General features: G+C 32.7%; 1 protein-coding gene across 4 annotated transcripts in view; it reads left to right on the top strand.

The window, feature by feature from the left end:
• The window catches only part of LOC118190717 (uncharacterized), a 156802-nt gene that overhangs the window by 37098 nt on the left and 93937 nt on the right, over positions 1-25767 (top strand). For 2 of the 4 annotated variants that reach the window (XM_085819383.1, XM_085819381.1), the window contains exon 2: positions 17807-17894. In XM_085819383.1, the coding sequence (XP_085675509.1) occupies positions 17819-17894 (76 nt within the window). In that variant the 5' untranslated portion in view covers positions 17807-17818. Of the gene's footprint in view, positions 1-1094; positions 1135-17806; positions 17895-25767 lie in introns of those variants that run through there. The other 2 variants (XM_035361474.2, XM_085819382.1) reach the window with 2 other exon arrangements.

Below are 25767 nucleotides of genomic sequence, written 5' to 3'. Positions count from 1 at the left end.
TTTTGCTGTATTTTGTGCTTTCTGCTTTTTATGTAAGTATGCTAAAATAAACGAGAATGGATACCAAAACAAAAAACGTTTTAACAAAACTTAGCGATATCATTAGAAATTTCTGTGTAAATAGTATCCAAAGAATATTGCATCTAAAGGATAATTTTCATATGAATATTATACAATCAAAACGAACAATTTCAATGCAGCTATTATACGCTCAATAGCAATTCTTGCAAAGAAATTATATCAAATAAATTTGCTTAGAGTCCACTGAAATGAAAGAAGATTTAAGTATTATGATTTCCTTTGCTGCCCACGAAATATAACTGGATATTGTTTTCTTTCACCATGAAAACACAAACAGAAGAAATAAGTGATCAAATGAGACATTTTATCACATACTAATGAAAGATGAACTCATGCACATCAGAAGTTAAAAGTCTTCAAATGTAATTAGCGTCAGCAAGGCATATCGAAACTGATGAATGAATACCTTTGTGACATAGAGGTAAGCAGAAAACTAAAGCAGAAAAACATTTCCTTTTCTTTTCAGATTCACAATGACCAGTAGCAGAAATATTGATAATTTCCTCTCTTTAACGTTTTTAAAATCATGTTTTAGGACCACCAAGGACACAAACCATCCTTCTGATGCAGCACTGCAAATTCATCCATAGGTTTTCCTTGTATTGCACATCGAAGGTCGCGTTGAATACTCACTACAATGAAATCAAGAATGAAACAATCGACCTGTTACTTTCAATAAGAAATACTATACAAGCAAAAAGAAAATAACAATTCTCGTTGTAAGAGAAAGAGTGGAATATTCCCCTGAGCGACAAGAAGGTCCATTCGTAAACAGTTTGACCTAAATATTGGGGAAATACTTGTCTAGCCACTTAATGATTCACCCGGAAAACCATTCTGTAAGTCATCAAAAACACGTTTTTGCGTGAATTTGGTATGTTTTAGATTATTCAAATTCATGTGAGCTACATTTCCTGAGGCAAATCGCAGAATAGGGAAGGATTTCGCCGAATGACAACAGATATTCTCAGATATAACACATTTAAAAACCAAATGGTATGGTACGTACATTGGCCCTCGAACAGCAATACCTTGAAGTGCGTGATTCCAGTTGTAAGTAGAGATTTTTCAATATGTATATTGGAAAAGTATTTGAAGATTCTAGACACTTTAGAATATTTACAGATGTAAAAACATACCTTTAAAATATCAAAAAATATGGAAGGCGTGTTTCCGGGCAGACGTAAAAGGATTTGCGAAATGTTTTTATTCGACAGTGTCTAAGATCTTGAAAATCTGAACATCTTAAATCATTGGTTTTCTACAGATTTAAAAATAATTACATTTTTTTGACACTTTTGTTGGGAAATGTGTTCTTGAAACGCTTCAGCACAAAACACCAAAATGCGTTTCCGACACTTTTAAAGGATATTCTCCAAGGTAGAAACAAAGCTTTTTAAGGTTTATTGCTTAAGCTGCATGAAACGTTGCAACTTCATTCAGATGTGTCTAATTTTAATCTATATAAAACTCAACTTCATCTATAACGCTCGTACAAAATGTAAAATAAAAATTTGTAACAATGATAAATTTTGTGAAAGAAGATCCGGTTTTGATTAGAAAAATGCAAAATTTCTTGGACTTTTTTAGCTGTCTAAAATCAAGTGAGCTTGGAAATCCATCAATCGTCTTAAATATTAAGACTAACTATAGTTTTACTCACAACACAATTATTGTTTTAAGCTATATCAGCATTTTTTATTAACAAATGCGAATAGAAATGTTGATGTTCTGTAATTAATTTTACAATTTTGATTCTTTCTTTCGATATTTATTCCATAAACTTCATTAATTTGCATAACATATTTTCAGTTGCTCTTTTATATTATTATTATTATTATTATCGTTATTTATTTTCAGTCACGCACACTCAGTTTATGCACAGTATTATATATAATGATGGCGTTTTATTCCATATTTTTTAATCAGAATCTTTTACCTTATGCATTATGATTGATAGAGCAATAAATTTCCGCCATTTCGAAATTGTAGGTTGAACAGGATAAGAAAAACAGAAATTTTGTATTTCAAGTCTAAGAAGATTTTTATTACAAAGTTTAATTGCACTACTAAATTGTTGAAGAATTCTTAAAAGAGCCTATCTTGTTTAGCCCTTTTTTGCTTCCTTGTACGAAGTAAAGGAAGTACTGTACTGTACTTCCTTTACTTCGTAAGTAAAGGAAGTACTGTAATCGCGAAAAATTCCGGGTAACATATTTCAACAAAAATTTTCATTTTGACCTCGCTCGAAATCATTTGAACGATATTTTTGTGTGACATCTGTACGTTCAGACAGAATAAAGTTTACTCTTTTTAAACTACTCTTTTTACTACTAAAGTTAACTCTTTTTCCAAAACGGATTATACAATGGATTTAAAATGGCTCAGAAAACATCTTTTTCGGGACATCTGTACGTACGTTCGTACGTATGTATGTATGTATCTCTCATAACTCAAAAACGAGCAGCCTCAAAACGTTGACATTTTGTTTTTGGGACTGTATATAACATCGGTTTAAGATTTTTATCCCTTTAATTAATCTGCATGCACCAGTTGCAGAATTATCAACAATTTAAAAGTTATTTAAGTGGTACTGAGCCTAAAGAGATCGCCATTTCTTTACATTTCAAACTCTTAATAGAGCAGTGAATTAAGTCAGTTTATCCATCAACTTCAGTGTCTTTTTACAGAGTGGAATCGAAAGAAAACTTTCAATTTTGTGCACCGAAAAATCTCTCTTTTTGCCCACTGGCCGAATTACTTGTTTTTTAATAAAATTCTAATTTTGTTATCCTGAAAATGGTAAGCCCGGCTGTGAACATAAGAAACATCGGTACTAGAAATTGTAATAATATTCTGTAAAATCATTGCATTTTCAGCTTGACGATAGACGTTGAATATGGTACAGCAGCCATCAAAATGTCTAATTTCGTTATCAGACTGTAGCTCTTTATATATTTTGTGCTCTCCTGTTGACAGGATGGTACGGAAGTGTCTGTCATAGCCTTAGGTTTCTAATTTTGGATAAGACATGGATGTTAGGTGCATATATTCTTTGATGCATAGGGGTGCTTAACGTATTGCCAAACCGGAAGTGTCTTGAGAGATAGGCGGCGGTGGAATAAGAATAACATACTTTTAAATAAATCCCCCAGGTCTGGCGAATCTGCATAACAACAGAAATGAAGCTTTCTCCTTTTTTTAAGTATAATTTGATCATCATTATGGGATGCACTCTAGGAAATGTATCCCTTGTCTTAAACACCTTTGTAAATGTTAAGTTTACTATAAATTCAGATGTTTCTAAATAAACAGAGATAATTAAAAAAACAATAAAATTATTGTAGATACTACTGAATTGTTTCAAAGGGATTTTCAGACTTCAGTAAATGGATAGTTTAATGAATAATGAGTGTATTGGAAGTTATTAAAAATAAATAACTTTTAATTTAAATTTTGTTTTATATGAAAAATTTCTTTTCCAGATTTTAATGTTTTATTGCATGCGTATGGGTTCGTGATAAATTAAATGCACACTGAACCGATGGTAACTGGATAAAATTTATTTTACCAGAAGGAACTTAGCATATTTCTGGAACTTTCCACAAAAATACTCGCACAGCTGTTCTCAGTATCACAGAACAAAATCAGTAGTTACGTTTCAATATACTAAAAGCGTTAAATACAACGCAATGAAAGCACATCTAAAGAGCGAAGCTCACACGGAGATATCTTTACTCCGTAGTCGACTCTGAACTGAGAAAATGATGCTGTTCCCAGTCCTATATAGTTTTCCCCCAACCGCCTAGAAATATGTGCTACTTTAAACTTCTCGAATTAGTGGAAGATATATGAGAGCCGGATATTGTTACAGTTACATATAGGGATATATTACAGTTGTTCAATTACAATACCAATAACAGTTGTACAATGACCGGAAACAAATGTCGCCAAATTGTCACCAAGTTTGAAGACTTTTGGCGATAAAAATTAGTCGCCATCTTGGCGGTATCTTTCCAATTTAGCGAGATAACAATTTTCTTCAATGTTATATAGGCTTGCCCCTGTAATCTAATTTTTAAGGCAGATCTTCGACTCCAGATTTTCATATCACATTATACAAAAGGTACTACAATTTTAAACATTGCTAAAATTACTAACATATATACGAAATTTCATATCAGTGCTATTTGCTTAGATTGAATTAGCTGCAAAGTAATTGTATTTATGTATTTATCTGTCTTCGCCAAAATATTCGCTTCTTATCTTTGTACTTACTTAATTTCCAATTTTGTTACTGTAGCGGTATTAATAAAATGATGTACAGCGTTTTTACATCAGTATTTTTCTTTAGCAAATTATCAAAGCCTCGAACAGGGTAAATTCATTGAGCAACAAGAGAATCGTGAAGTCTTTAAAATGGCTGTCAGCCAAAAAATAAATTATATTCCGCACCTGTGGGTGGTCCTATTAAAAAGGGTTAACTGTAACTGCAAAAGAAGTTTATTTCCAAAAAATATATTGATTCAAATTACGTCTATTAAGAGATTTGAAAACATCCATTAACTCTGGTGTCCTTATTAATCTAAAGCCTGCTTTTATAAAATTAATCACGAATTCTAAACAATTCTTTCGCCTTTTTGATCGCCATTTTAACCCTCAAGATGCTCAGTTTTATTTGCCTAGTGCTATTAAGCTTAGTCAATGCGGCGAGAATATTGCTCCTCTATTCACGAAGAACAAACACACGAAAAAGAAACAAATAAATTCTTTTTTTTTTTATTGACCCGGAAGTAAAATGTGTATATTAAGGCTTAGTAAGGATTTCACAAAAGAAATTTAAAAATGAACCCCTCACTCTACTTATTTATTTAGTTTATCTATTTGTAGAAATTGACAAAAGAATCAAATCACCATCAGTCATTCTGATCGCTTTGTCTAGACGAATCAACACAAGGAACAGTGCAAGAGTTTGGCAAAGTTCAATTGCACCTTTTTAAAAAAAAAACGCAAAACAGTAACACTTTGGGGTGAATACTATGTTACCCATTAATCAAAAAGTGTTTAAGTCGGCTTCCAGCTGAGTCTTAACGTTTTTTACCTAAGCAAAGCAATTACCGTTGAGTACCACTTTTCCTTTCATTGTTTATAATGCACTTTTCTAAATCACTGAGCTATTTGTAATGTTTAAGGTAAATGTTATTACTTGGAGCTTTAGATTTTAATTTTTTTTGCGTGTGTTCTGTATCTGTTAAGCAATAAGTGACAATGAGCGATCGTTTGCAAATTAGTGGTACCTTGTATTTCTTGTATTTCCAAATCTAGGTGAGCATTATAAAGCTTTCATTTTTACAAGTAGACTAGAATTTTTTTCAAAACCATTTGGGAATAAGGTAATTCAAGTCGTTAACTAAAAATACTGTTTAAGCATAATATTATTGTTTCAACCAATTAGCATATTTCATTTAGATGGTTATTAACTGTCCACATGTATGGAATCTTCCAAAATTCCCCACGATTCCAACGATTTTCCTCTTTCGTGGCAGATGGTCGCTTTAAAGAATATAACTATAAGTGATGATCAAATCGATGTTTAGTTTTCACTTCAAGTTATTTTTAGAAGTGGTCTTCTAAGAGAAATGTACGTCATAACATGATTTACAAATAGTAAGAAGTAAACAGCTGTTAACAATTTGCAGTATGGTTAACTTAATATTTTGGTTATTTTGAAAATGAGGAAAACTCTGGGTTCATTTCCTTCAATTTTAATTTTAAACTAGAACATGTATTTAACTTTATAGCTTTACGGATTTTAATCCAGAATTTCAATGAAAATGTTTTTTTTTTTTTTTTTTTTTTTTTTTTTTTGATTCTCTTTCTTTAAAATATTTATTTGAAGAAATTAAAAGTTCTTCTGCGTTTCCCAATGCAGCAATTTTACAAAGGTTGTAGAAACTAACCTTTGTAAAATGTTTCATGTACAATATGTATATGCCTAGATGTAAAATGTTTCATTTAAAATGCAAAAACATATTGATGTCATTCACATATAACTTTTCATTCGGGATTTCGTTTATATTTTGACATTTTCAAGGACTATTACTTAACATTACATGCTTAAAAAAGGCTGTTATCGATAATGTACAATTTCGATTTATTAATCTCTTTCTAAATATTTAACCAAATAAAAGATTAATTTAATTGTTAACGTTAAGCAGTAGGACGTTTTGTCGAAATACATTATTATGTGCACTAGAAATGAAGCAATAAATAGCACTTCAAGCGGCAGAATTTACATATTCAGGATTAAAAATACAAAATCATATAAACGTAAGGAAAATAAAAACTTCAAGCATTCATAACAGAAACCTAGAAACAGTAATAATTTGAAAATCAATAGAAGAATTTAAAAAAAATCAATCTTCGATGAAGATGAGAAAGTTTATTGATGTTCCTAAAGTGAGAAAAATTATTTGTCACGATAACAGAATAAAAGATTGATTTTCTCCGCTTAAATAACGACGAAAGCAAGCAAATTGTTTGGCTTATAGTTTTGGTGTAACCAGCGATTTTCGAAAACTCGTCCCCCTCCAAAAAAAAAAAAAAAAAAAAAAAAAAAAAAAAAAAAAAAAAAAATTTTCTTGCAAAATTTCATATAAAAGCTATTCTATTAAAGTGTTATAGAACTAGAATTATAGAACTTTCGATTTTTCGAAAAATTTTATACATCTGAACCAATAACATCACCGCATCCATATTCTGCTTGCCGTCTTTCAAAGAATTCAAATCCATACATTAAGATTTCGCGCGCATTATACGGTGAGTCAAAGTAAAACCAATGCATAACAACTTAATGCAGTATCTGGAAAAACCACGTGAATGATGGCTCGTAAAACAGGTGGGAAAAGATAAGTATGTTAGTAGGAGGTTTGAGTCCGGTCCTTCTGCTTCATCAGTGACCTTCGGCCGGTCCGTAGTCATCTTTCTGGGTCAAAACCAAAACGACACAATTTCCCTTTTTCCCCATTAGCATCCGTGATTAAGTTCATGCTCCCTGGAAGAATGTCACTATGAACTTGATTGAAAACGTTTCGGTAAGTTAAAAATTGATAGCAGGAAAAAAAAAAAAAAAAAAAAAAAAAACACTCCTTAAATCACACATGAATGTCGAGTTTGAATCTTAAAGCTTTAATTTAATTGTTTAGTGATCCGGGTTAATAAGATTCCCTGAAACTAGAACGATTACAATGTGATAAGAAGTAAAATGATACTACCACTATTTTGGTAAGTTTGTATGCCCCAAGGATAAAGATATTGCTGGAATTTTAAATGTCGTCTTAATGGAAAAGATAAAAATGTTCCTAGAATTAATATAATTAATGTATCTAATTAACGTCTTGCAACTTCGTCTATATGGAAGTCAATATGCGGCAGACATACAGAAATAAATAAAAAGAAAGAAAAGGTAAAAAACTGGTTGCACGATCGTTAGCATAGTGTTTGATTCATTACTTGCTGATTCAACTCCTAATAGAATCAAAACTTGTGGCATCGAGACATATTTAGTAAAAGAGGAGACGCGGCAATTCCCATTATTTTAACGAGTTTGTTAGGTTTGCTGCCATAGAGACGTTCAGGGGCAAAACTGAAGACTTGTAATACACAGAGCTATGAATTACTGTAATATAAATATTATCTCATTCTATGAGTGATCCAGTAAAAATTGTGATGGAATCTTATTGTGTCATTTCATGATTCGATTAGCTGTGAGTTCGATAACAGGGGTAAAATATATAACTTGGAAAGTAATGCATAAATAGCGTAACTTTAAAGAATAACAAGGACTCAAATCTTAGATCACTTCAATTGAAGTGAATAAAAAATATTAATTCACTTCAGTTGAATTATCTTAAAACACTTCAATTAATTCAATTGAAGAATTGAATTCCTCATGCTTTTACCCTTTTCTAATTACTTAAACTCATATGTATGTAAAAAGTTTGCTTTATTTTAATAATTTTGAAATTGCGCATATAATTTCCATTAATTAAATACATTAATCTTTGTGTTTGATATATCACAGTTTCGGATATTATAAAAATTAAAATTAAGTCAAGTACTGCTTAAAATCTTTTGAAAATGTCGTAGTTTCCAAATTAAATAATCAGCAACAAAATAAATTATTGTCAGAAAGTTTTATAAAAGTAACATGATGAGTTTAACTCGTGATTTATACATCTTCAATTGAGGACAAATCTCGATTTTGTCTCATAAGTCATTCACTTTCAGAAATATTTCAGAATCTGGAGTTTTAGCCTGCCACAGCATCAAGTGTTTGACAAGAGAATTCAGATACCGGAAAACAAAGAATAATCAGGCAAATTGAAAGGTAAATGCAGCTCTGAATGATCGTGGTCTTCGAAGGCGCAGTCGTACTCTAGGTAGCCACCGATACCAAACTTAGCTCAGGTGACTACCCAACTGAATGAGAGGTCAAGTTGGACACTCTGTATATGGACTGCGCAACTGTAGATAAAACGTAGATCTACTTAATTAACACTTCTTACTGCACGCAACTATGCTAAGCTTGTTTCATAGGCCACAGAACATGGTGATTGGATTGTAGACGATTGGAAGTGAATAGCATGTAGTGATGAGTTTTGATTCCGACTTCATCAGGCTTGCTAAGAACATGGAGCTAACCCTATGAAGCTATTTATAGAGTGTGCTATGTTAGAATTGTACAAGATCATGGTGTTTTAGTGAATAGTTTGGTGTGCTCTTTCTCATGAATGCTTGGGACTTGTGATACTTGTACCAAGCATCTTTGCTGAATTTAAATACGTAGATCTGCTAGATTATCAGTTGCTTCTCTGCATAATGTTTTGCCATCTGAAAGGAAATGTAGTATACCAGGATAACTGTTTCTGTTATAGATCCGGTTGGCTTTCACTTGGTTCGGGAAGCAGGCCATTGAAATCGCTGCCGAGAATATAAAACTAAATTCAACTGAATACCTTTGGCATACTCGTGAAAACGGCGAGCAGTCACATCATCCACCGCAAATTTATAACGAATGTACGGAACGACAACATAAGTATACTTTATTTTGTTGCTTGTCATTCTATTATACTGTGCAGCTTCCTCTGCTCTACAAGCACATCAAAGTTTTGTGTTGATCTGCCCAGAGAAAGTCAATCGGAGCTATTTTTATTAACTGCACTTGTTGATACCTCTATGCCAGATTATAATAACTTCTAATAATATTTTAAACAATTTCCTCATTATTATATTGAAATTAGGCCAAACAATAACGAGTAATAATATTATTTAATTTTCATTATTGTGAAAATTGCTCATTTTTCTTTGGTTGGCTGGTTCTTTAAAATTTCTTCTTTTAGTAATAATATGATTTTTTACCTGAAGTATTTAATTAAAACAATAAGTCATATGCCTTTTAATAATATGAAAAATGTAATGTCATTTAATCATATTTAATCACATTAATATATGATTAAATATGAAAAAGTTCATTTTTAACAGAAGAGTTTGTGAAATACCGGTATAGGCTTAAACCTGGATATATAAGATGTAAAAACAAAAGAGAAAGGTTTTTGTAGGCACCTAAAAGTGTTGCTCTAAAGAGTACTCGTATGATAAGAAAGAAAGTGAATGATTTTTACAGCTTAATAGGATGATTACCGTATATAAACTAACGATAGTCAAACATCCCTGATTGAGCAGGCATTTTATTCAAGAGAATATGCTTCTGAATATGCCTTGCAAAATGTCAAAGGTGCCATAAAAGTCGATGTGAATTTTAATGTGCCTACCTCACAGCAAATAAAGTAACAGTTTTTATATTTCTATAATAAATACAATGAAATACTGACAGCGGCTACCAACAATTAACAAACATATATATAAGTAAACAAACATCATGTACTGGGCATCACCGATAGTCATGCTCACAAATCTTCACAGAAGACCATCATCATTTAGAATTGCAGGTTGTCATCTTAGGAGGTTTTACTGTAATATAAGGACAAATTGAGGAAATCCTTACCTGCGCCTAACATATGAATTATTTGAAATAATAACAGTCTCAAATACCTTTTCTTTTGGCTTCAAAATTATCTTGTCTCTGATTGGCATCGAAAGAATTTATATACTTTGCAGTGGAGGGGGAATTTGCCTGACTATCCTTAATGCATTATGTGCTTATTACGCCAGTTACAATCAAATCTAAATATACCATCAAATTATGCCTACGCTTAAATGCAGTTCTTCCTACTTCTCTTCGAGATCCCAGTTATTATATAAATTATTCAGATTAGAATGATTCACTTTCTATGTCGCCATCTTTATCAAACTCATTTCCATCTTGCCCAATAATTACATATTCGAACAAGTCAGGTTTTGGCTATAAATCATGTTTTTCTCCCTTGATAATAATAACCTTTGCTGATAAAGTAGCAAATGTCCATTAACGGGAGTTTTTTATACGTTCTTTCGCCTTTATATTTATAAGTCTTAATCATTAACCTGTCGATGAAATCATTCAAAGTAGAGCTACTTGAGACTTTCAAATACACATCCTGCTATCAACTTTGGAAATCATTATCTGTTTTGCAGGCAGACAAGTTACCTTGAACAGCTTATTTGATTAATAAAACGAATATTAAGACCAATGTCAAGAAAATGTGGTACGTTTGATTACTGAATGAATTTAGGTTAAGGTATCAATGGTCATCACGCACAAAGCACACACGATAGCATTTTTTTTTTAAAACTTGATGTCCTTTTACTCTAACAATGCGTGATTAGCTTATTAATATATATATACATATCTTGCATGTAATATTAGAATGGGATACAGTGGGATACATTAATACAGTCGAACCCTGCTATAACGAATCCGGCTTATAACGAATTATGGCAAATGAGCCATTTGGTCTCGATAATTTCCCACGCACTTTATGTAATTTTGTGCTGTCGTAACGGACCCCCAAAAGTATGAATATCGGCTATAACGAGCTGTGCCATTATATTGGACTTTTTTTTTTTTTTTTTTTTTGTTTGTTTGTTTGTGTGTGTGTGTGTGTGTATTTCACATAGCTTCAAGAACTTGCGCGCGTTTACACAAAACAATTACTAAAACCTAAATCATCCACATTCCTTTTGTAAAGGAAAATACCCTTTTTTTAACTTTATTTTATTTATTAAGTGCCTCTCCACTAGGTACTAAATGGAAAGTGAGGAATGCCCAGTGGAGGAATTTCTAAGGGAAATCGGCTCGTATCCACGTTATAAATGGTAAAAACCACGAAAACGCGCATGCTGCCAAGCCCGTTCGCCGGGACTCAACTTCGGACCGAACTATCAATGTTCAGCAGCTTTTACCTTTCGGCCACTGGTGGACTTTATTTTTTTCTTTTAACTTCCCCCTTTTTTCTTTATATTTTAAAAAGGAGCTCTGAAAGACAGTTATGAATCCATTTCGAGGAGAATGGGAAGGCAATAAACACATTTTAGACACTATAAGGGGTTAATGATCATTAAATTAAAGAACATGAATGAGTTCTTTGATTTCATTCAAACTCTTTGACTGAGCTGTCAGATGGAGATCTATTTAAGGCTGATGCTAAATATTGAAATTTTGATATCCATGGGAAAGGAAGTAGTGAACCGTGTGAGCTCTAGGCTATACAGTTGATTTGTTTATTAGGAAGTGAGATTTTAATCCTTATCGGTTTGTTTGGTTTGAGCATAAATGCTGTCCAAGTTATGTCCTTTGAGTAAGGGTTTTGCATTCTTTGGGTAAGACATACTTATTGAATCTTTGCGACCATGAATTATATTTTCCTGCAGTTCTCTGTCACGCCAGAAGAAAATGATAAATTATTTTTATCATCAGAAATTTGTTATTCATTTTTATTTATTTTATGTTGTTATGGACAAAACAATTATTCATATTTATAAATGGTTAAGTTTTAGAAAAGGATCAGGAAAATGATATTTATGCCAAGTAATTTATCATTAAAGTTATTAACATCTAATGAAACTGGAAAAGCAAACACAATAATTGTATGTAATGCGTAATAATAATTGTATAATTAAATTTCGTTGAGATATTTTAAAATAGATTTATTTATTCACTTCTTTTAGTAAATGTAAAACATTTTTTGTTTTTCCTGTGTAATTTATTTTTCAATTTTTACATGTTTTTATAAGATAATTCATTTTTTATTGGACCGAATGTAGCTAACCACTGATTAAAGAGATCGAAACTTACAGAACTTTGAAGTTCGTTATAGTGGGGTTCACCGCAATTTGTTTTCATTGACTTTTGACAGGTGATCATTGAGTATTTATTACAATGGAATCTTAATAAATATAGGTAGAAGTAGGCCGATCATCAAAATTTCATCCCAGTGGACAGATCCGAAGCTCTCTGACCCCTCTTTTCCTTCCACAAAACCATTCACCAGGTCTTTGGTCTGCCATTTTACAAACAACCATGCCGTCTCCAGAATTCAAACCCGGGCTCAATGAGACAAGAGCCAGTATTGCCGATCAGGGTGGCGCTGAATCTTAACAGGTACAGGTAGAAGTTACGCCGTCACCCCTGTAATATCATAGGGTGGTTCAGGTAATGCTATACGTAGCGAATTGTTAGGCTCCGGGTTGGAATGCGAGAGAGAATGCCCCGAGGGTGGTCCGAAGGCCTTCCACCCCTTTCTTCTGTCACAAGCCTCTCAAGATGATTTCGGCGAGAAGAAATTAAATAATGAAGAATCTGTATAAATGTATGTATGTTTCTAGCATTGTGATAAAACAACGGTACCTAGAGCCTTCAAATTTTGAATAACGTAGTCCTCCTGCGAATATGGGCATCTGGCATCTGGAAGCGCAAATTTAAAATTTGCAATTTGTTTTATTATCGATTTAATATTTTGTAAAACTTTAAACGAATTTATGATTAACAAACTCAAAAATTTTCAAAGCGAGCAATGGCAACGTTGTACAGAAAACTTATTTTAATCTCCAGCGCGCGAGACTGTGTATCGGAAATTCGAAAGATACGCTCATTTTAAAATTATTTTGCGATATTGCTCTTGAACTGAATTTTAGGGTTTAAGTGCGAAGAACATGATATTTAATAAATAAAGGTACCACACAAAATGGTAAAAAAAGCGCTCCTTTGGACGTAATTTAAAATCTGAAATCTTTCAGATTTTTAAAGTTATTTTTATTTATTTATTTATTTTTCTTGTGAGTTCCTATCTATTTTTTCAAGATCACAAAGGAATGATGGCTATACATTATCTCTGACCATGTTAAATGCTCATAACGTGTCGTAATACGAATCATTTTCACCGGCATTACTATTCGCGGCTAATTGTTGGTTTCTTTAGTTAAAGACAAATACGCAAGATTTTTACAAAATTTATCTTTTCAAAGGTTTTAAAGCATACTTTTAATACAATTGCTACTGCCGAGTATTTTATACCATTTCAAAATAGAATCATTTTAAAAGAAGCTCAGTTTGTATTAAGAGCACACATTAATTTAGGGAAATGCATTGAAGCAGAAACAATGAAGAGCATCAAGATAAGATGAGAAGTGTTCGTTTTTAATTGCGTTGAGAAATCGCACTTTAAAGCCATCGTCGTTTCTAATAAAAGTATAAAAAAATAAAAAGTTTACATTACTGTTTCTCAAAAAGAGCAATTGAGGTCAGAGTTAATGTTATTTTTAAAAGTGAATCTCTCAAGTAATAAAAATAGGGAACACAGTTTCCAATGAAAAGAAATTTGAGATGAAAATTTTTGTTCCCCAATTTCCCTTTTTTTCTTTTATTGTAAATTTCATTTTTTTTTCCTGCTGAGGAACCTACAGATAGTAACTCTGTATAATGAAATAAAAGGATTGTTAATACAAACAATGCTAATAACTTCACTTTTCCTGGTTCTGGTCTTTCACCTGAAATAATTAGAAAAATGATTAAGAAATAGCAATAAATACAATTCTTATGACGTATATAATATACGAAAGAGTAGAAAAAGGCTTGGGTGATGGATATTACTGTCTGTGTTTTAAACATAAAATGGCTCCATTTATATTTCTAATAATTTTTTACCTCTTTATGTATTTTCTACGAAGAGTCTGATGGTAAATAACAAGCAGACAAAGCAAAATTTTTTAGTTCTATGTACACCTGAAAAGAAAATGTATAAAAACTTCGATATGAATGAAATCAATTCATTCTTTTCACGCAGCAACCAGTTGGTAAATAATTTTTTTGTTGCCATACAAGAATACAAAACTTTTTACACATCAGATTTTTAATACATATATGTATGACGTCATGATATGTAATATAACAATTTTTTCTCAATATCAATGAAAGAATTAACATAGCAATAACATACCGCGTCAGTAAACCTAACTTGAAACAAAAAGTTGTCAACAGTAGCTATTTATTTAAAATGCTATCACTAAGGAAAAATTTTCTACATAAAATGATGCCACATGCAGTCGCGGGCTTTCTTCAAATCAGAATATGACATTATATAATAATAACATATTTTATTTTTCTCAATGCTATTTTTATTAGTCCAAAGGAATTTGAGTCCCGACGGACTATTACTTTCGTTTTGGCATTTTGCGTCGGACTCCTATAAATGTCGGTTCACTTTTCAAACTGTTGCCACAAAATGTTAGAGTCTTGCATTATATTTGAAAAAATTAAATAATGAAAAATCTGCATAAATATATGTATATTTCTCGCATTGTGATAAAATAACGCTACATAGAGCCATCGAATTTTGAATGACGTAATCCTCCAACGAATATTAGCATGTGGAAGACAAAATTTGAAATTTGGAATTTGTTTTATTATCGATTTCCTATTTTGTAAAATTTTAACGAATTTTTGATTAACAAACTCAAGGGTTTCAAAGCGAGCAATAGCAACGGTTGTGCAGAAAAAAACATTTCTTATCTGCAGCGCGTGAGTCTCTGTATGGGAAATTCTAAAGATATGCTCATTTTAAAACTATTTTGAGATATTACTGTTGAACTGGATCTTATGGTTTAAGTGCGAAGAATATGATATTTAATAAAGAAAGGTAGCACACAAAATGTTAAAAAACGCCCCTTTGGATATAATTTAAAATCTGAAACATTTCAGATTTCTTTTTTCATATTTTTTAAAACTTATTATTAGCAAACAAAAAAATCTTACAAATTTTTTATTAGCAAATTCTAAGATTTGAAAGCGAGAGTGGCAACACTTTTGGAAAAAGCATTTTTATCTTCAGCGACTCTCGAGACTATTGCCACTCAGAAAAATGAGAACGAAAATTAGCGTTTTCAGAGTTTTTAATTAATATCTCGACTGATTAAAATCGTACGAAGATGAGAATGGTCGAAATGGCTTCCTACGAATTTTTGGAATCCAGGCATATCTCTCGAAACTCAACTCCCCGCCGTTCCGAAGGAGATGATGCCACACACAAACAAACAGATAGACACGCACAGATTTTGATAGTATAGATTATAGATTATACTATTTTATGAATTCGAGGATTTAAAAATAAGTAAAGCTATGTTTGTGGCTAACAGAATAGAAATTGTAGAGTGTATTAAAATATGACACATTTTAGGACAAAAGTCATTAGTGGAATATTGAAGATTTCTTGCTGAGTACTGACATGCATTGAAGTACCGCTTATCGAAACTAAGCAAGGTTATTTCTTTTGAACAAACTTGGAATTATTTTCGGTAGCTAAAATTGGAAAAAGATAAGTACAAAATTTCTAAATAAAATCTTAGAGATAGGAGGTCATGGGAAAAATAGTATCACTTGCCCACACTAATAATTACTAGTACAAGTTATTGTTTCTATTAACCGTGCGGGTTATCATTCTTAAATTATGATACCATCCTTAAAATCCTTTAAAAATATAAACACACATTCTTAAAGCTTTATTTTTTACGAGCAGGGAGGGGTTAAATGTCCAAAAATTTTGTGAAAATTCTTTGCATAATATAACTTGCACGTGATGGAGGGTTAAAATTTCAGCTTAACTATGTTATCCAAAACAGCAAACATTTAATTGATATTTCAAGCAGAATTCAAAAATACAAAGCAAGCTATGTGATCAGCCATCTTGGATTAGTCATCTGTATGTAAATTTAAGGTTTAAGGAGAGTATATTTGTTTTAACAAAATAGACTTTTGGTACATTCTTCTAAAACAATCGTGGTGTATGCCTTTAACGACATTTAAATGCCTGTAAGCATTGCGAAAGCATCACTGTTTTGCTTACGATACTTTGATATCATTTGCTTTCAAGTTAAAACACGTATTTACGTTTCAAAAACCAAAGACTAAAATATTTTTCTTAAAAAAAAGTTTGAAGTGATTGGTTTTGGAGACTCAGCTTGTAAGGTTTCCCTTAGTTCAATTAACCAGTTATTCAAATTTTTGTTATCTTTTCTGAACTCCTCAACTTCCCCTCTCATTTCCTCCCTGGGATGTTAAGTGAAGTGAGTATTTAAACAGCTCAATCTTCGAGTTTATTCAAAGCATGTTTTAGCTAGCCAGCGCATGTTACGAGTCTGTCCTACGCGGAGTTGCTGATACGCCTTCTTGGCCATTTAAATAAGTAGCACGCCGGGTAGTTTGTTGACTGAACTTAGATAGCCGTAACTTAATTTGTTAGTTCAGCATTACTCTTTATCTTTGACTTTATTGTGTAACGATTCATAAATTCCACCGTAAGTTGTCGGTGTTATTGTAAGCATGAAATACGTGCCTTTCCTGTTCAGTGTTTGACGAATAATAAAGGGTTATTTTCACCCTTCTTCTGTGCTGGTATTCTTTATGCCTATGCGAGAAGTCGCCAGGTTCCTTTGAAAGATCTAGCGAAGTTTATGTTACCGAAGAGAACACAGTCTTACAAGCTGATTTAATGTTGCTTTTCTTCCTCGTTTGGATTACAACGGGGTTTTATTGTATAATAATGGGCATTAAGTATAACCCAGATGGTAGAAGAAACAATTAATATTTTTATTTTTTATTTCAATATTTTCGCTTATATTTAAGTTAAAATTACGTAAGGAAAAGAACAATTTAAAAGGAATCATTTAAACAAATACATATTTTTAATGTATGTTTTCAAACCAAAAGCCAAACACAGAGGGGGGGAGGAATACTCATTTGTCATTTGAAATCTTGTTAGAATTGATTTAGTGCTTAATACCCAGGATAAAAAGATGAAGGCTAGAGAAGAAAAAGGGAAAAATATTCTTCATTGTCAATGAACTGAAATATGCGTCATTTGAATTAACGACCTCTCACTGCTCATTTCATCTAACTCTGCACGATTTGATCTAAAGGCTATTCTCGGAACAAATCATTGTAACTTTCCAATAGGTATATGCGATGTAATACATTATAGATGCGCTTAAAGTCTTTGAATCCAACACGCTCGAGTACATCTCGTCGACCAGTGAACTAGAAAAATCCATCCATTCATTACTTTTTTATGACTATTATTGTTTTCTCCCCGACATTGACCCGATTCGTTGATTTCTGTCTCCTTCGAGGGGTGACCTATTGCTGCGGGGTACACCTCCTCATGCATTTGCAGAGGAGACTTGAAGAGGGAGAATATTGCATTATTCATATCTTTTCTCTTTTTTTTCTTTTCAGAAGCTGTGACCTATGGACAGGTGGATGAAGCTAATAGGTTTGTGGCTTGGTCTTGTGATAGCCACATCAGCTCAAGTACATCAGCAGAGTAAGTAGAAGATTATTCACTTACCCATAATAAAAAGAGTTCTTTATGGTAGATTGATTACCATTTTGCGTACCAGACCATTCCATCTGACTGATGTATGAAAAAATAAAACAAACATCGTGCTTTTTAATATGTATGTTAAGTGAAGTAAACAATGAGTAGCTGACCATATGGAATCATATAAATCTAACAGGTTAATTATCTGATAAATCAACACCTACTAGTACTTTCCATGCAATCGTTCTCAGGTATTATTCCTGTAAATAAAAGCACAAATTTAAAACAATTTTTCTTAAGGATTATTCCTGTAAATGAAAGCACACATTTTACAAAAGGGCACAATGTATTCATAAACAAATTGAAACACGGCTTGGATTAGTTGAGTAAAATTTAAAAACTATTCGTTACCTTTCATTGATTCGATGAAAACCAGTTACAGTAAATATGACTGATTGCTTAAATTAATGTAAAGGATTTTTATTGGAAAAGTTTCAGATACTTACTATTTTGCATTTTTTCAGTAAAAGTTAAATGTATTCAAAAATATCTGCACTAAATCAAATTTCAAATGGTCAATCCAAGTTGTTCCTGATTATAAATATTTTAGTGTACCCGTAGTTCAAATGATTGGACTTTGGTTAAACTTAAACATCAGCAGTAAATATCAAAGTTTTCCTTTCCATTTTTATATACCGCATTAATTAAAATTCTAACCATTCTCCAAGTTTCTCAGTTTATCATAGGGATATATCCGAGTTGCTCAGTTTATCAGAGTTAAAATAATTATATCGGTTTAAATTATTAAAAATAGCAAATTTTTTATTCATAAAGTCAACCAAGGGAAAATGATAAAATGTTTGATTGTCAAATAGCAAAATGGGTTATTTAAATAATACTGCTTTTTCCTGAAAACATGCCTCATATTTTATAACTGAGAGAAAAATGAAAAAGCTCATTATTATGACATTATTAGGACCATTTAAACGAGAGAAAAAACAACTAATAGAAGAGAAAAAAAAATTGGATTAATTGAAATTTTCTTTTATCGAGTAAAGTTCTTTTTAGGATAAAAAGCAACTGGGACAGAAGAAGAGTAATCTCAAGTGCTAGATTGCAACATTTACTTAAACTTAGCCTAATCTTTCTTCATACTAAAATACACATGATCGAAAATCTTCTTGCCTCTTTATTCAAATAACTTATAGATTAACGTTGCTATTTTATACTTGTAATATATGAATACATATTATATTATATTAATTTAGAGCAAAGCGTAAGAGGGCTGTTTGCCAAAGGGAAGAAAGCCTTTGTGGAGAACTTTTTATAACTTGTTACGTTTTAATGTGGGAGAACCCATGCAACGGTATTAAAAATGTTTGACCTAGAAACACCGCATGTAATACAGCAACGTCCTTAAGTGTTTGTTTTTAGCAGTCTTTCAAGACAGTACGCTAGATCTCAAGCTTCATCTTTTCCCTCCTTTCTTTTTGTATCGCGTGCTACATGAATTTCTTCCAACTGATACGGAATACGACATTCGAACAACGCGCGTGCATCAGATTTAGTGTCGAAGTCAGTACAAAACATATCAGAAACACAAAAACTGTTCCAGCAGGCATTTGATGACCGTATTTTAGGTAAATCATTAATCTGCGCGTGACATAGATGTTTCAAATACAGTCAAAAAACGCTGTAAGACAACGAATGGATACCACCCACTTCGACAAGTATAAGCCCCGCGCATGTCGAGGAAAGTAGTGTATTAATTCCTGTATATCGTCAGAGAAGCATTTCAAACATTATGGAAATCTTAAAATCAGTTATGGTTCAGTTCAGATTGTTTTGGTTGAACATGAGATGAACTGTCTTCGAATTCCTTTCTCTTATCCTGATAACTGAATAATGATAGGAATTCTGATCTTCTAAGATTACAAGAATAAAGAATAGTGTACCAGTTTTATAGAGACTTTTGAAACCTGTAAATACTATGAATAATAGATGTTTTACAAGATGGAATTAAACGTAAACAAGATCTCACAAATATTCATGCTGCCCTCCATACCTCTTGTCTCCATGCCCCTGAGAAACGCGACAGAAGTGGTCCAAAATCAGCTCAGTTCTCTTTGTAGATTGTAAAAGAAAATCATCCGCCAGAAAAATTAATCACTGCCGCCCGAATCGGTACAGTTCTTAGTGGTGCCGATTGCCGTATCGTGGGCAAAGCTCGAATCTCGGAGATGTTTGTAAATGTACAATGTCTTTGCGTCATGGGCGTACTTAAACTATAAGTCGACCGAAAAGTCCTTTCGAATGGTTTGGTGATAGGCAAAGAGGAGTCGGAGATGCTTGAAACTGTGCCCCGAGGAATTCTCCTTCAAAATTGGGACGGATTTAGGATTAGTGGCATTTTTATTTAAAATATGCCGGAGACACGTGCCAACGATAGGCGCAGTCCTACGCTCGCTGCCGCGATAAAATTGGTAGATGTCATTGTCAGACAAGTGAGTTATTATTGTTCTAATGTTATTGTCAGACTTGTTCTGTTGTTAATGTCAGGTAAGTGACAGAAGTCAACAGAAAGTGAATCAGTGCACATTATAATATCAGCATGCTGAGACTTCTACGTTGAAACTTTAAAGCTTGGTTTTACACTGTCCACATGGAACTTAAGATCTCAGTTTTGTAGGCTACTACTGCAATACTAAGGTCTGACTAATACAGTAGTTCTTCGCATACTTTTCCCCTTTTACGATTAGTTTTAATATTCGAAAATTGAAGGCAGAAATTTAGGCTAATAATTTAATTTCCGAAGGATGCGTTTACTAAAATGTAGTCATGGATAAACTACAGATAACTATCACAATATTATTTCTTTGAAAGAAACATACATTGCAATAAAGATACATAGGAGCATTACAATATCTAATAATCTTTATTTCTAGTTCCGTGTAACTTAAATCTGGATTGAATGTTAGTTTATATGTGCTTAGCTATGAGTTTTTAACAATTATATAGTTAACAATAGTTTAACAATTTAGTTTAACAATTATATGGGAAACGTTTGGCGTGACCTTCGCAGGTGATTTGCGAAGATTTGACTTTTTTAATAAGACGTAAACATAAATCACTACGTAGACAAATCTATTTAAAAAAATATATAAGGGGAATTCATTTTCTGAACAGTTATTGAGAAAGAGGAAAATTCTGAGAATATTTTTAAACTTTTCAGAAGCTGTCACTTAAAAGAAGAGAGAAAATACAGTATACCATAAAAAATTATCTAACCAAGTAATAATGCAGCCCACAAGTGTATAAAATTGCGGCATAATTTTCCTGCTCCTCTTTCATGACTTAAGTCATCTGCGAGTTGTGTATATAACTCATAGATGAGAATTATTTATCAGCATTTTTATCCGTGATTTATTTACCAAAACAAAACTTTATACTTCGTCTAAAATAATAATGAAGCTGAAATGGCGGATACTTTTGTATAGTAAAATATATTTAAAAGAAAAGAAGATCTTTCTACTAAATAGTATAAGAAAATAGGATCTACGTAAAGAATTCAAGCAGAACACTAGCATAGTAAGTCAGTTCTAAAACTATTATGTTGCAATGATTAAAACTAAAATGAGCCTTCCCCCCCCTCCGTTTTTTTTTTTTTTTTTTCAGTAGCGGGTCATCAGAATTTTCGATATCAGCGCTTTGATTCAAATGCATTCTACTAAACTGCAGACGAAAATTACATTTTTAGACGACCGTGTGTTTTACGTTTTCTAAATCTATTAATTAGTGTTTTCTGTATACTCACTGTGAATGAAGTAGAAGTTCCCAAAACTAATTTATGTTTGAAGCTTAGTTTTATGATAGGACAAATACCCCAGAAACATAATTCTAAAATATCTCTTTTCAATGAACGCTTTTCAAATCGAAAGCTGTCTGATTTATGGTAGACAGTGCTGGACCGATTAGAGAGAAAAATCCTAATTATCAATATCGCAATTGTAAGCTTTATAAAAACAAGATCTTTAAAAATAATAAAAGCGAGATGCTGCTGTCAAACTGCTGTAGTTAATCACAATCTCTTCATCATCTTTGCCTGTATCGAAATGTATACCTTCTCCGTTATATAGGGATTTATACAAGGTGAGCTGAATCGCATTTCGAAATTAAATCTCTGATATTACAACCTCGTGTTTTCCAAAATCACAATGCCGAGCCTCAGTCTTAAACAGAAAGTATTCGAAGATGGTTGCTCCCTCTCTTTGGTAGCTCAAGGGCTTAGATCAAACCGTAAAATTGCAAATCCTAATTTCATCCCAAATCTATTCCAGCTATTTTATTTCTAAAACTGAGAATTTCAAGATTTCCTATGTTATTTACCCCCTCTATAAATTTTTATATGCAATTCGGATATATATCTCGTATAAAACGTTTACGAAATAAGTGTATGAAATTATCAAGAGAGGCATAGGAAATCAACAGTTTTGTAGAAAAGTTTAACTCGAAATTTTACAAAATGTACGACTTTGTTAAGCCTTGTAATTGCATGGTATACTTCAAATATCACTGAACTTGATGATATATTTGAACTAATACGTCAAATACCATAATTCACCGATAGGCTATAATAATAATGAAAATCAAGCAGAGAAATGTTTTACAATACAGTAGTAAGTGATATGTTACAATACAGTAGTAATTATATTTTACAAATTAATAAATATATGTGGTTAATTTTCTAGAAGTGGCAACGTATGAGTTGTAGTTTAATTAGTTAAAATGCTGTAGAATCATCAGGTTTCAATTTTTAGCAGAAGACATGAAAAATGTGCAATACCCTCGCCGGGACTCGAAACCTTAGACCTCTCGAATACATGTCGAGTATGCTTCCAATTACACCCCGAAGGTATGCGAAAAAGGTACGGAGAAAATACGTTATATACTCCCCCTTTTAAACGGCGACTGGGGATGAGGGGACCCAGTCGTCAAATCCTGGTGGTAGCGAAGTATTATCCACCACTGTAGACTCATTAGGTTATTTTGAATCAGAACAGGTGAAAAATGTGCATTGCCCTTGCCGAGACTCCAACCCTGGAACTGTCGAATATGCGTCGAGTATGCTTCCAATTACACTATGAATGCATGCGGAAAGGAAGGACGAAATACCATATAATGCTCATTAAAATACCAAACCAACACAAACACAAACCATCACAAAATTGTAGAATAAAAAACTCATATTCAAAGATTACACTATACGGATACGGTAGTAAGTGTAAGATTTAAACGAACTGCTCAGTAGTAGTAAAAGATAGTCGAAAGGTTTCTTAGAAATCTCAACTGGCATCTTAGCTACAAGTGTTACAAAAAATTAAAATCCAAAATAAAAATATTTGTTAATGCTTCGACTTAAAGCTTGCGCAAATTAAAAATTAACAGAAATACAACTCCGTTAATTTGCGTGTACAACAACATTTCGACAAATATTCAAGAAGAATCGGATTTAATATGCAATATTAGCAAAGGCTAACCTTGACTCCCCTCTCTAATTAATCACTCGCGAAGAATCACAACGAGCAAATCTTTGCCGCAAGCTAAAGGAAAAAACAGCAGAAATTTGAAGTGTTTACTTTTCAGGCTGCGTGGAAGTTAAATAAAGGATTTTTTTTTCTTTTGAAGCTTCTGCATTTGTCAGGTCTCTAGGCGTATAAATAATCTGGCACACGGCCACAAAATTTAGAGAGATTTCAGTACAAGAAATTCTAACATCAAATGTTGATTTCCATAAAAATGTTTCCTGCTTCTTCAAAAAGGTATATCTTACATTATAGTCGTTGAATTCGCTTAAGGCAGTACGTGATCAGAATTTTAGTGACAGTCATGAAGATTGAAAATGGACCTGTAGCAAAAATTGTACATGGAATGAGTTTGTCAGATATTTGACATTTAGAAGTGCTTTTGACGTAGGCTTAAGTTAGCTTTGAGGCGAATTCACCAGAACATTTGAGACGTGGTTAGGATTTCAAAATATATTCAAAGAATTGTGCTATTAATCAGTTTTAAGTTGAATTACGTCCTAGGTTACGCTTTGTCAATAGTCATAGCTCAATATACTCCCAAAATACTTACTTTTATGTGAAAGGAGCACCTGGTCAGACTTTCGATCAAGTTCAGGTTAGTTATAAGAACATGTTGAATACCAATCTCATGACAAAAGCGAAATTTTCCAACTCTGGTAATACTATAAATATCATCGGAGGAAAAAATTCTCATTTTTAAAAATACTCCTCTAAATAACATGCAGCTACAAATTTATTGTTTGCATGTGAGCAATTTAGATACTTATTGCAACAGAAGTATCAAACCTTGATAGCTAAAATAAAAGACAATTACTTCTTTCATCAAAATTGCTTCTGGGAAGAAAACAAAAACTTAAAATACTGCAAGTGTAATAATTATAACTGCGCCGCTCAATCGGTATTGTGGTCAGGAAAGCTGACTGCGATGCCGGAGGGCCTGAGTTCGAATCCCGGAGAAGGCATGGTTGTAACTGTCCGTCCCTTCATAGGAAAGACGATGGTGGCCCACCTATTAGGTGCCACCATAATAAAGAGACCACCACATCTGGCTTTGTATAGATTAATTGACTGGGTTACATTTGTAATTGTTCACAATCTGCCATTGGAAAAAAAATAATTATAACTGCTTTTATGTAAAATGTTTGGATGAAGTCTATTATGTTAATGTATCTTAAATGATTTAACATGTCCAAGACAAAAGAAGCCGTTTTATTAAAGTACACAACACAAGATAAATTTGAGATGCGAGCTAATATTTAGTATAAAATTTTTCCCGTGCTTTTATAGTTATTAAAAAAATCAATATGGATTATTGCCTTAAAAGAATCATAATTTGTAGATAAAATTACGAAAACAATTCCTCCATAACTTTTCCTACAAATTGCTAATAAAACTTCTTCCTTCAATCATACTATATTAACATTTAAATTGAGCACAACAGTCTTCCAAGTAAATGTTGTTTTTGTTGTCACTTATCTGACTTGTCTGAGAGTAGCATCAAAAGAAGCTCACGAGAGACTTACAAAACACGAGATGGTCACTTAGAGACTAGTATAATGAAGTTTTATACATTCAATAAATATCTGCGATCGGGAATGATTGCGAACGTGAAAGATTTTTAATCGTTCCAGTACACCAGCGATACTCAAATCGTAGCTCACGAGCCACACGAGCCTCACACTGCACGTCTGGTCACTTTAAAGTCTGTTGTGACTTATTTCATTTGTCTGACAGTAACATCAGCCACGAAATTCATCATGGCAAGGTGTGCAAGATTGCGCCTGTCGTTGGTAAGAGCCTTGAACGCCATACATACCTTGAGACAATACGACTTTGCTCAGTTGCGCTCCCAATTTTGATGGCGAGCACCCCGGAGGGGACGGGTCTAAGGGTCTCCCACACTTCTCCCCCTATCATCAACCTCTCGAAAGGACTTTCGGCTCGCTACATATTTAGAGCCGCACCCTATGCCGCACAGATCCTGTACGTTTTCACACATCCATACTTTGCCCCGGATTCGAAATCGGATCCTGCAGTAAGACAGGCAGAGCCATTATCCAGGTTTAGAGGCAAGTAAATGGGCATTATGTCATAAAACTGAAACAATGTGCATTTTCTTTCTACTATTATGTTATTAATTTTAAAAGAGCTTGAACATTATGTAAAGTTTATGTTGCCAAAACCTTAATGTTCCATTTTCAATTGATATACCCAAAATGTATTTTAGAATAGTGTGACTATTATTTTATATCTCTCTAACACGCGCCGAGTGTTAGAGAGTCATATAGTTC

This window comes from Stegodyphus dumicola, chromosome 6 (genome assembly GCF_044657685.1).
Source record: "Stegodyphus dumicola isolate Sdum_Otavi_A_Nest chromosome 6, ASM4465768v1".
NCBI classification, from domain to species: Eukaryota; Metazoa; Arthropoda; class Arachnida; order Araneae; family Eresidae; genus Stegodyphus; species Stegodyphus dumicola.
Note: the sequence above shows the minus strand (reverse complement) of the source record. Positions and strands in the feature narration are given on the sequence as shown.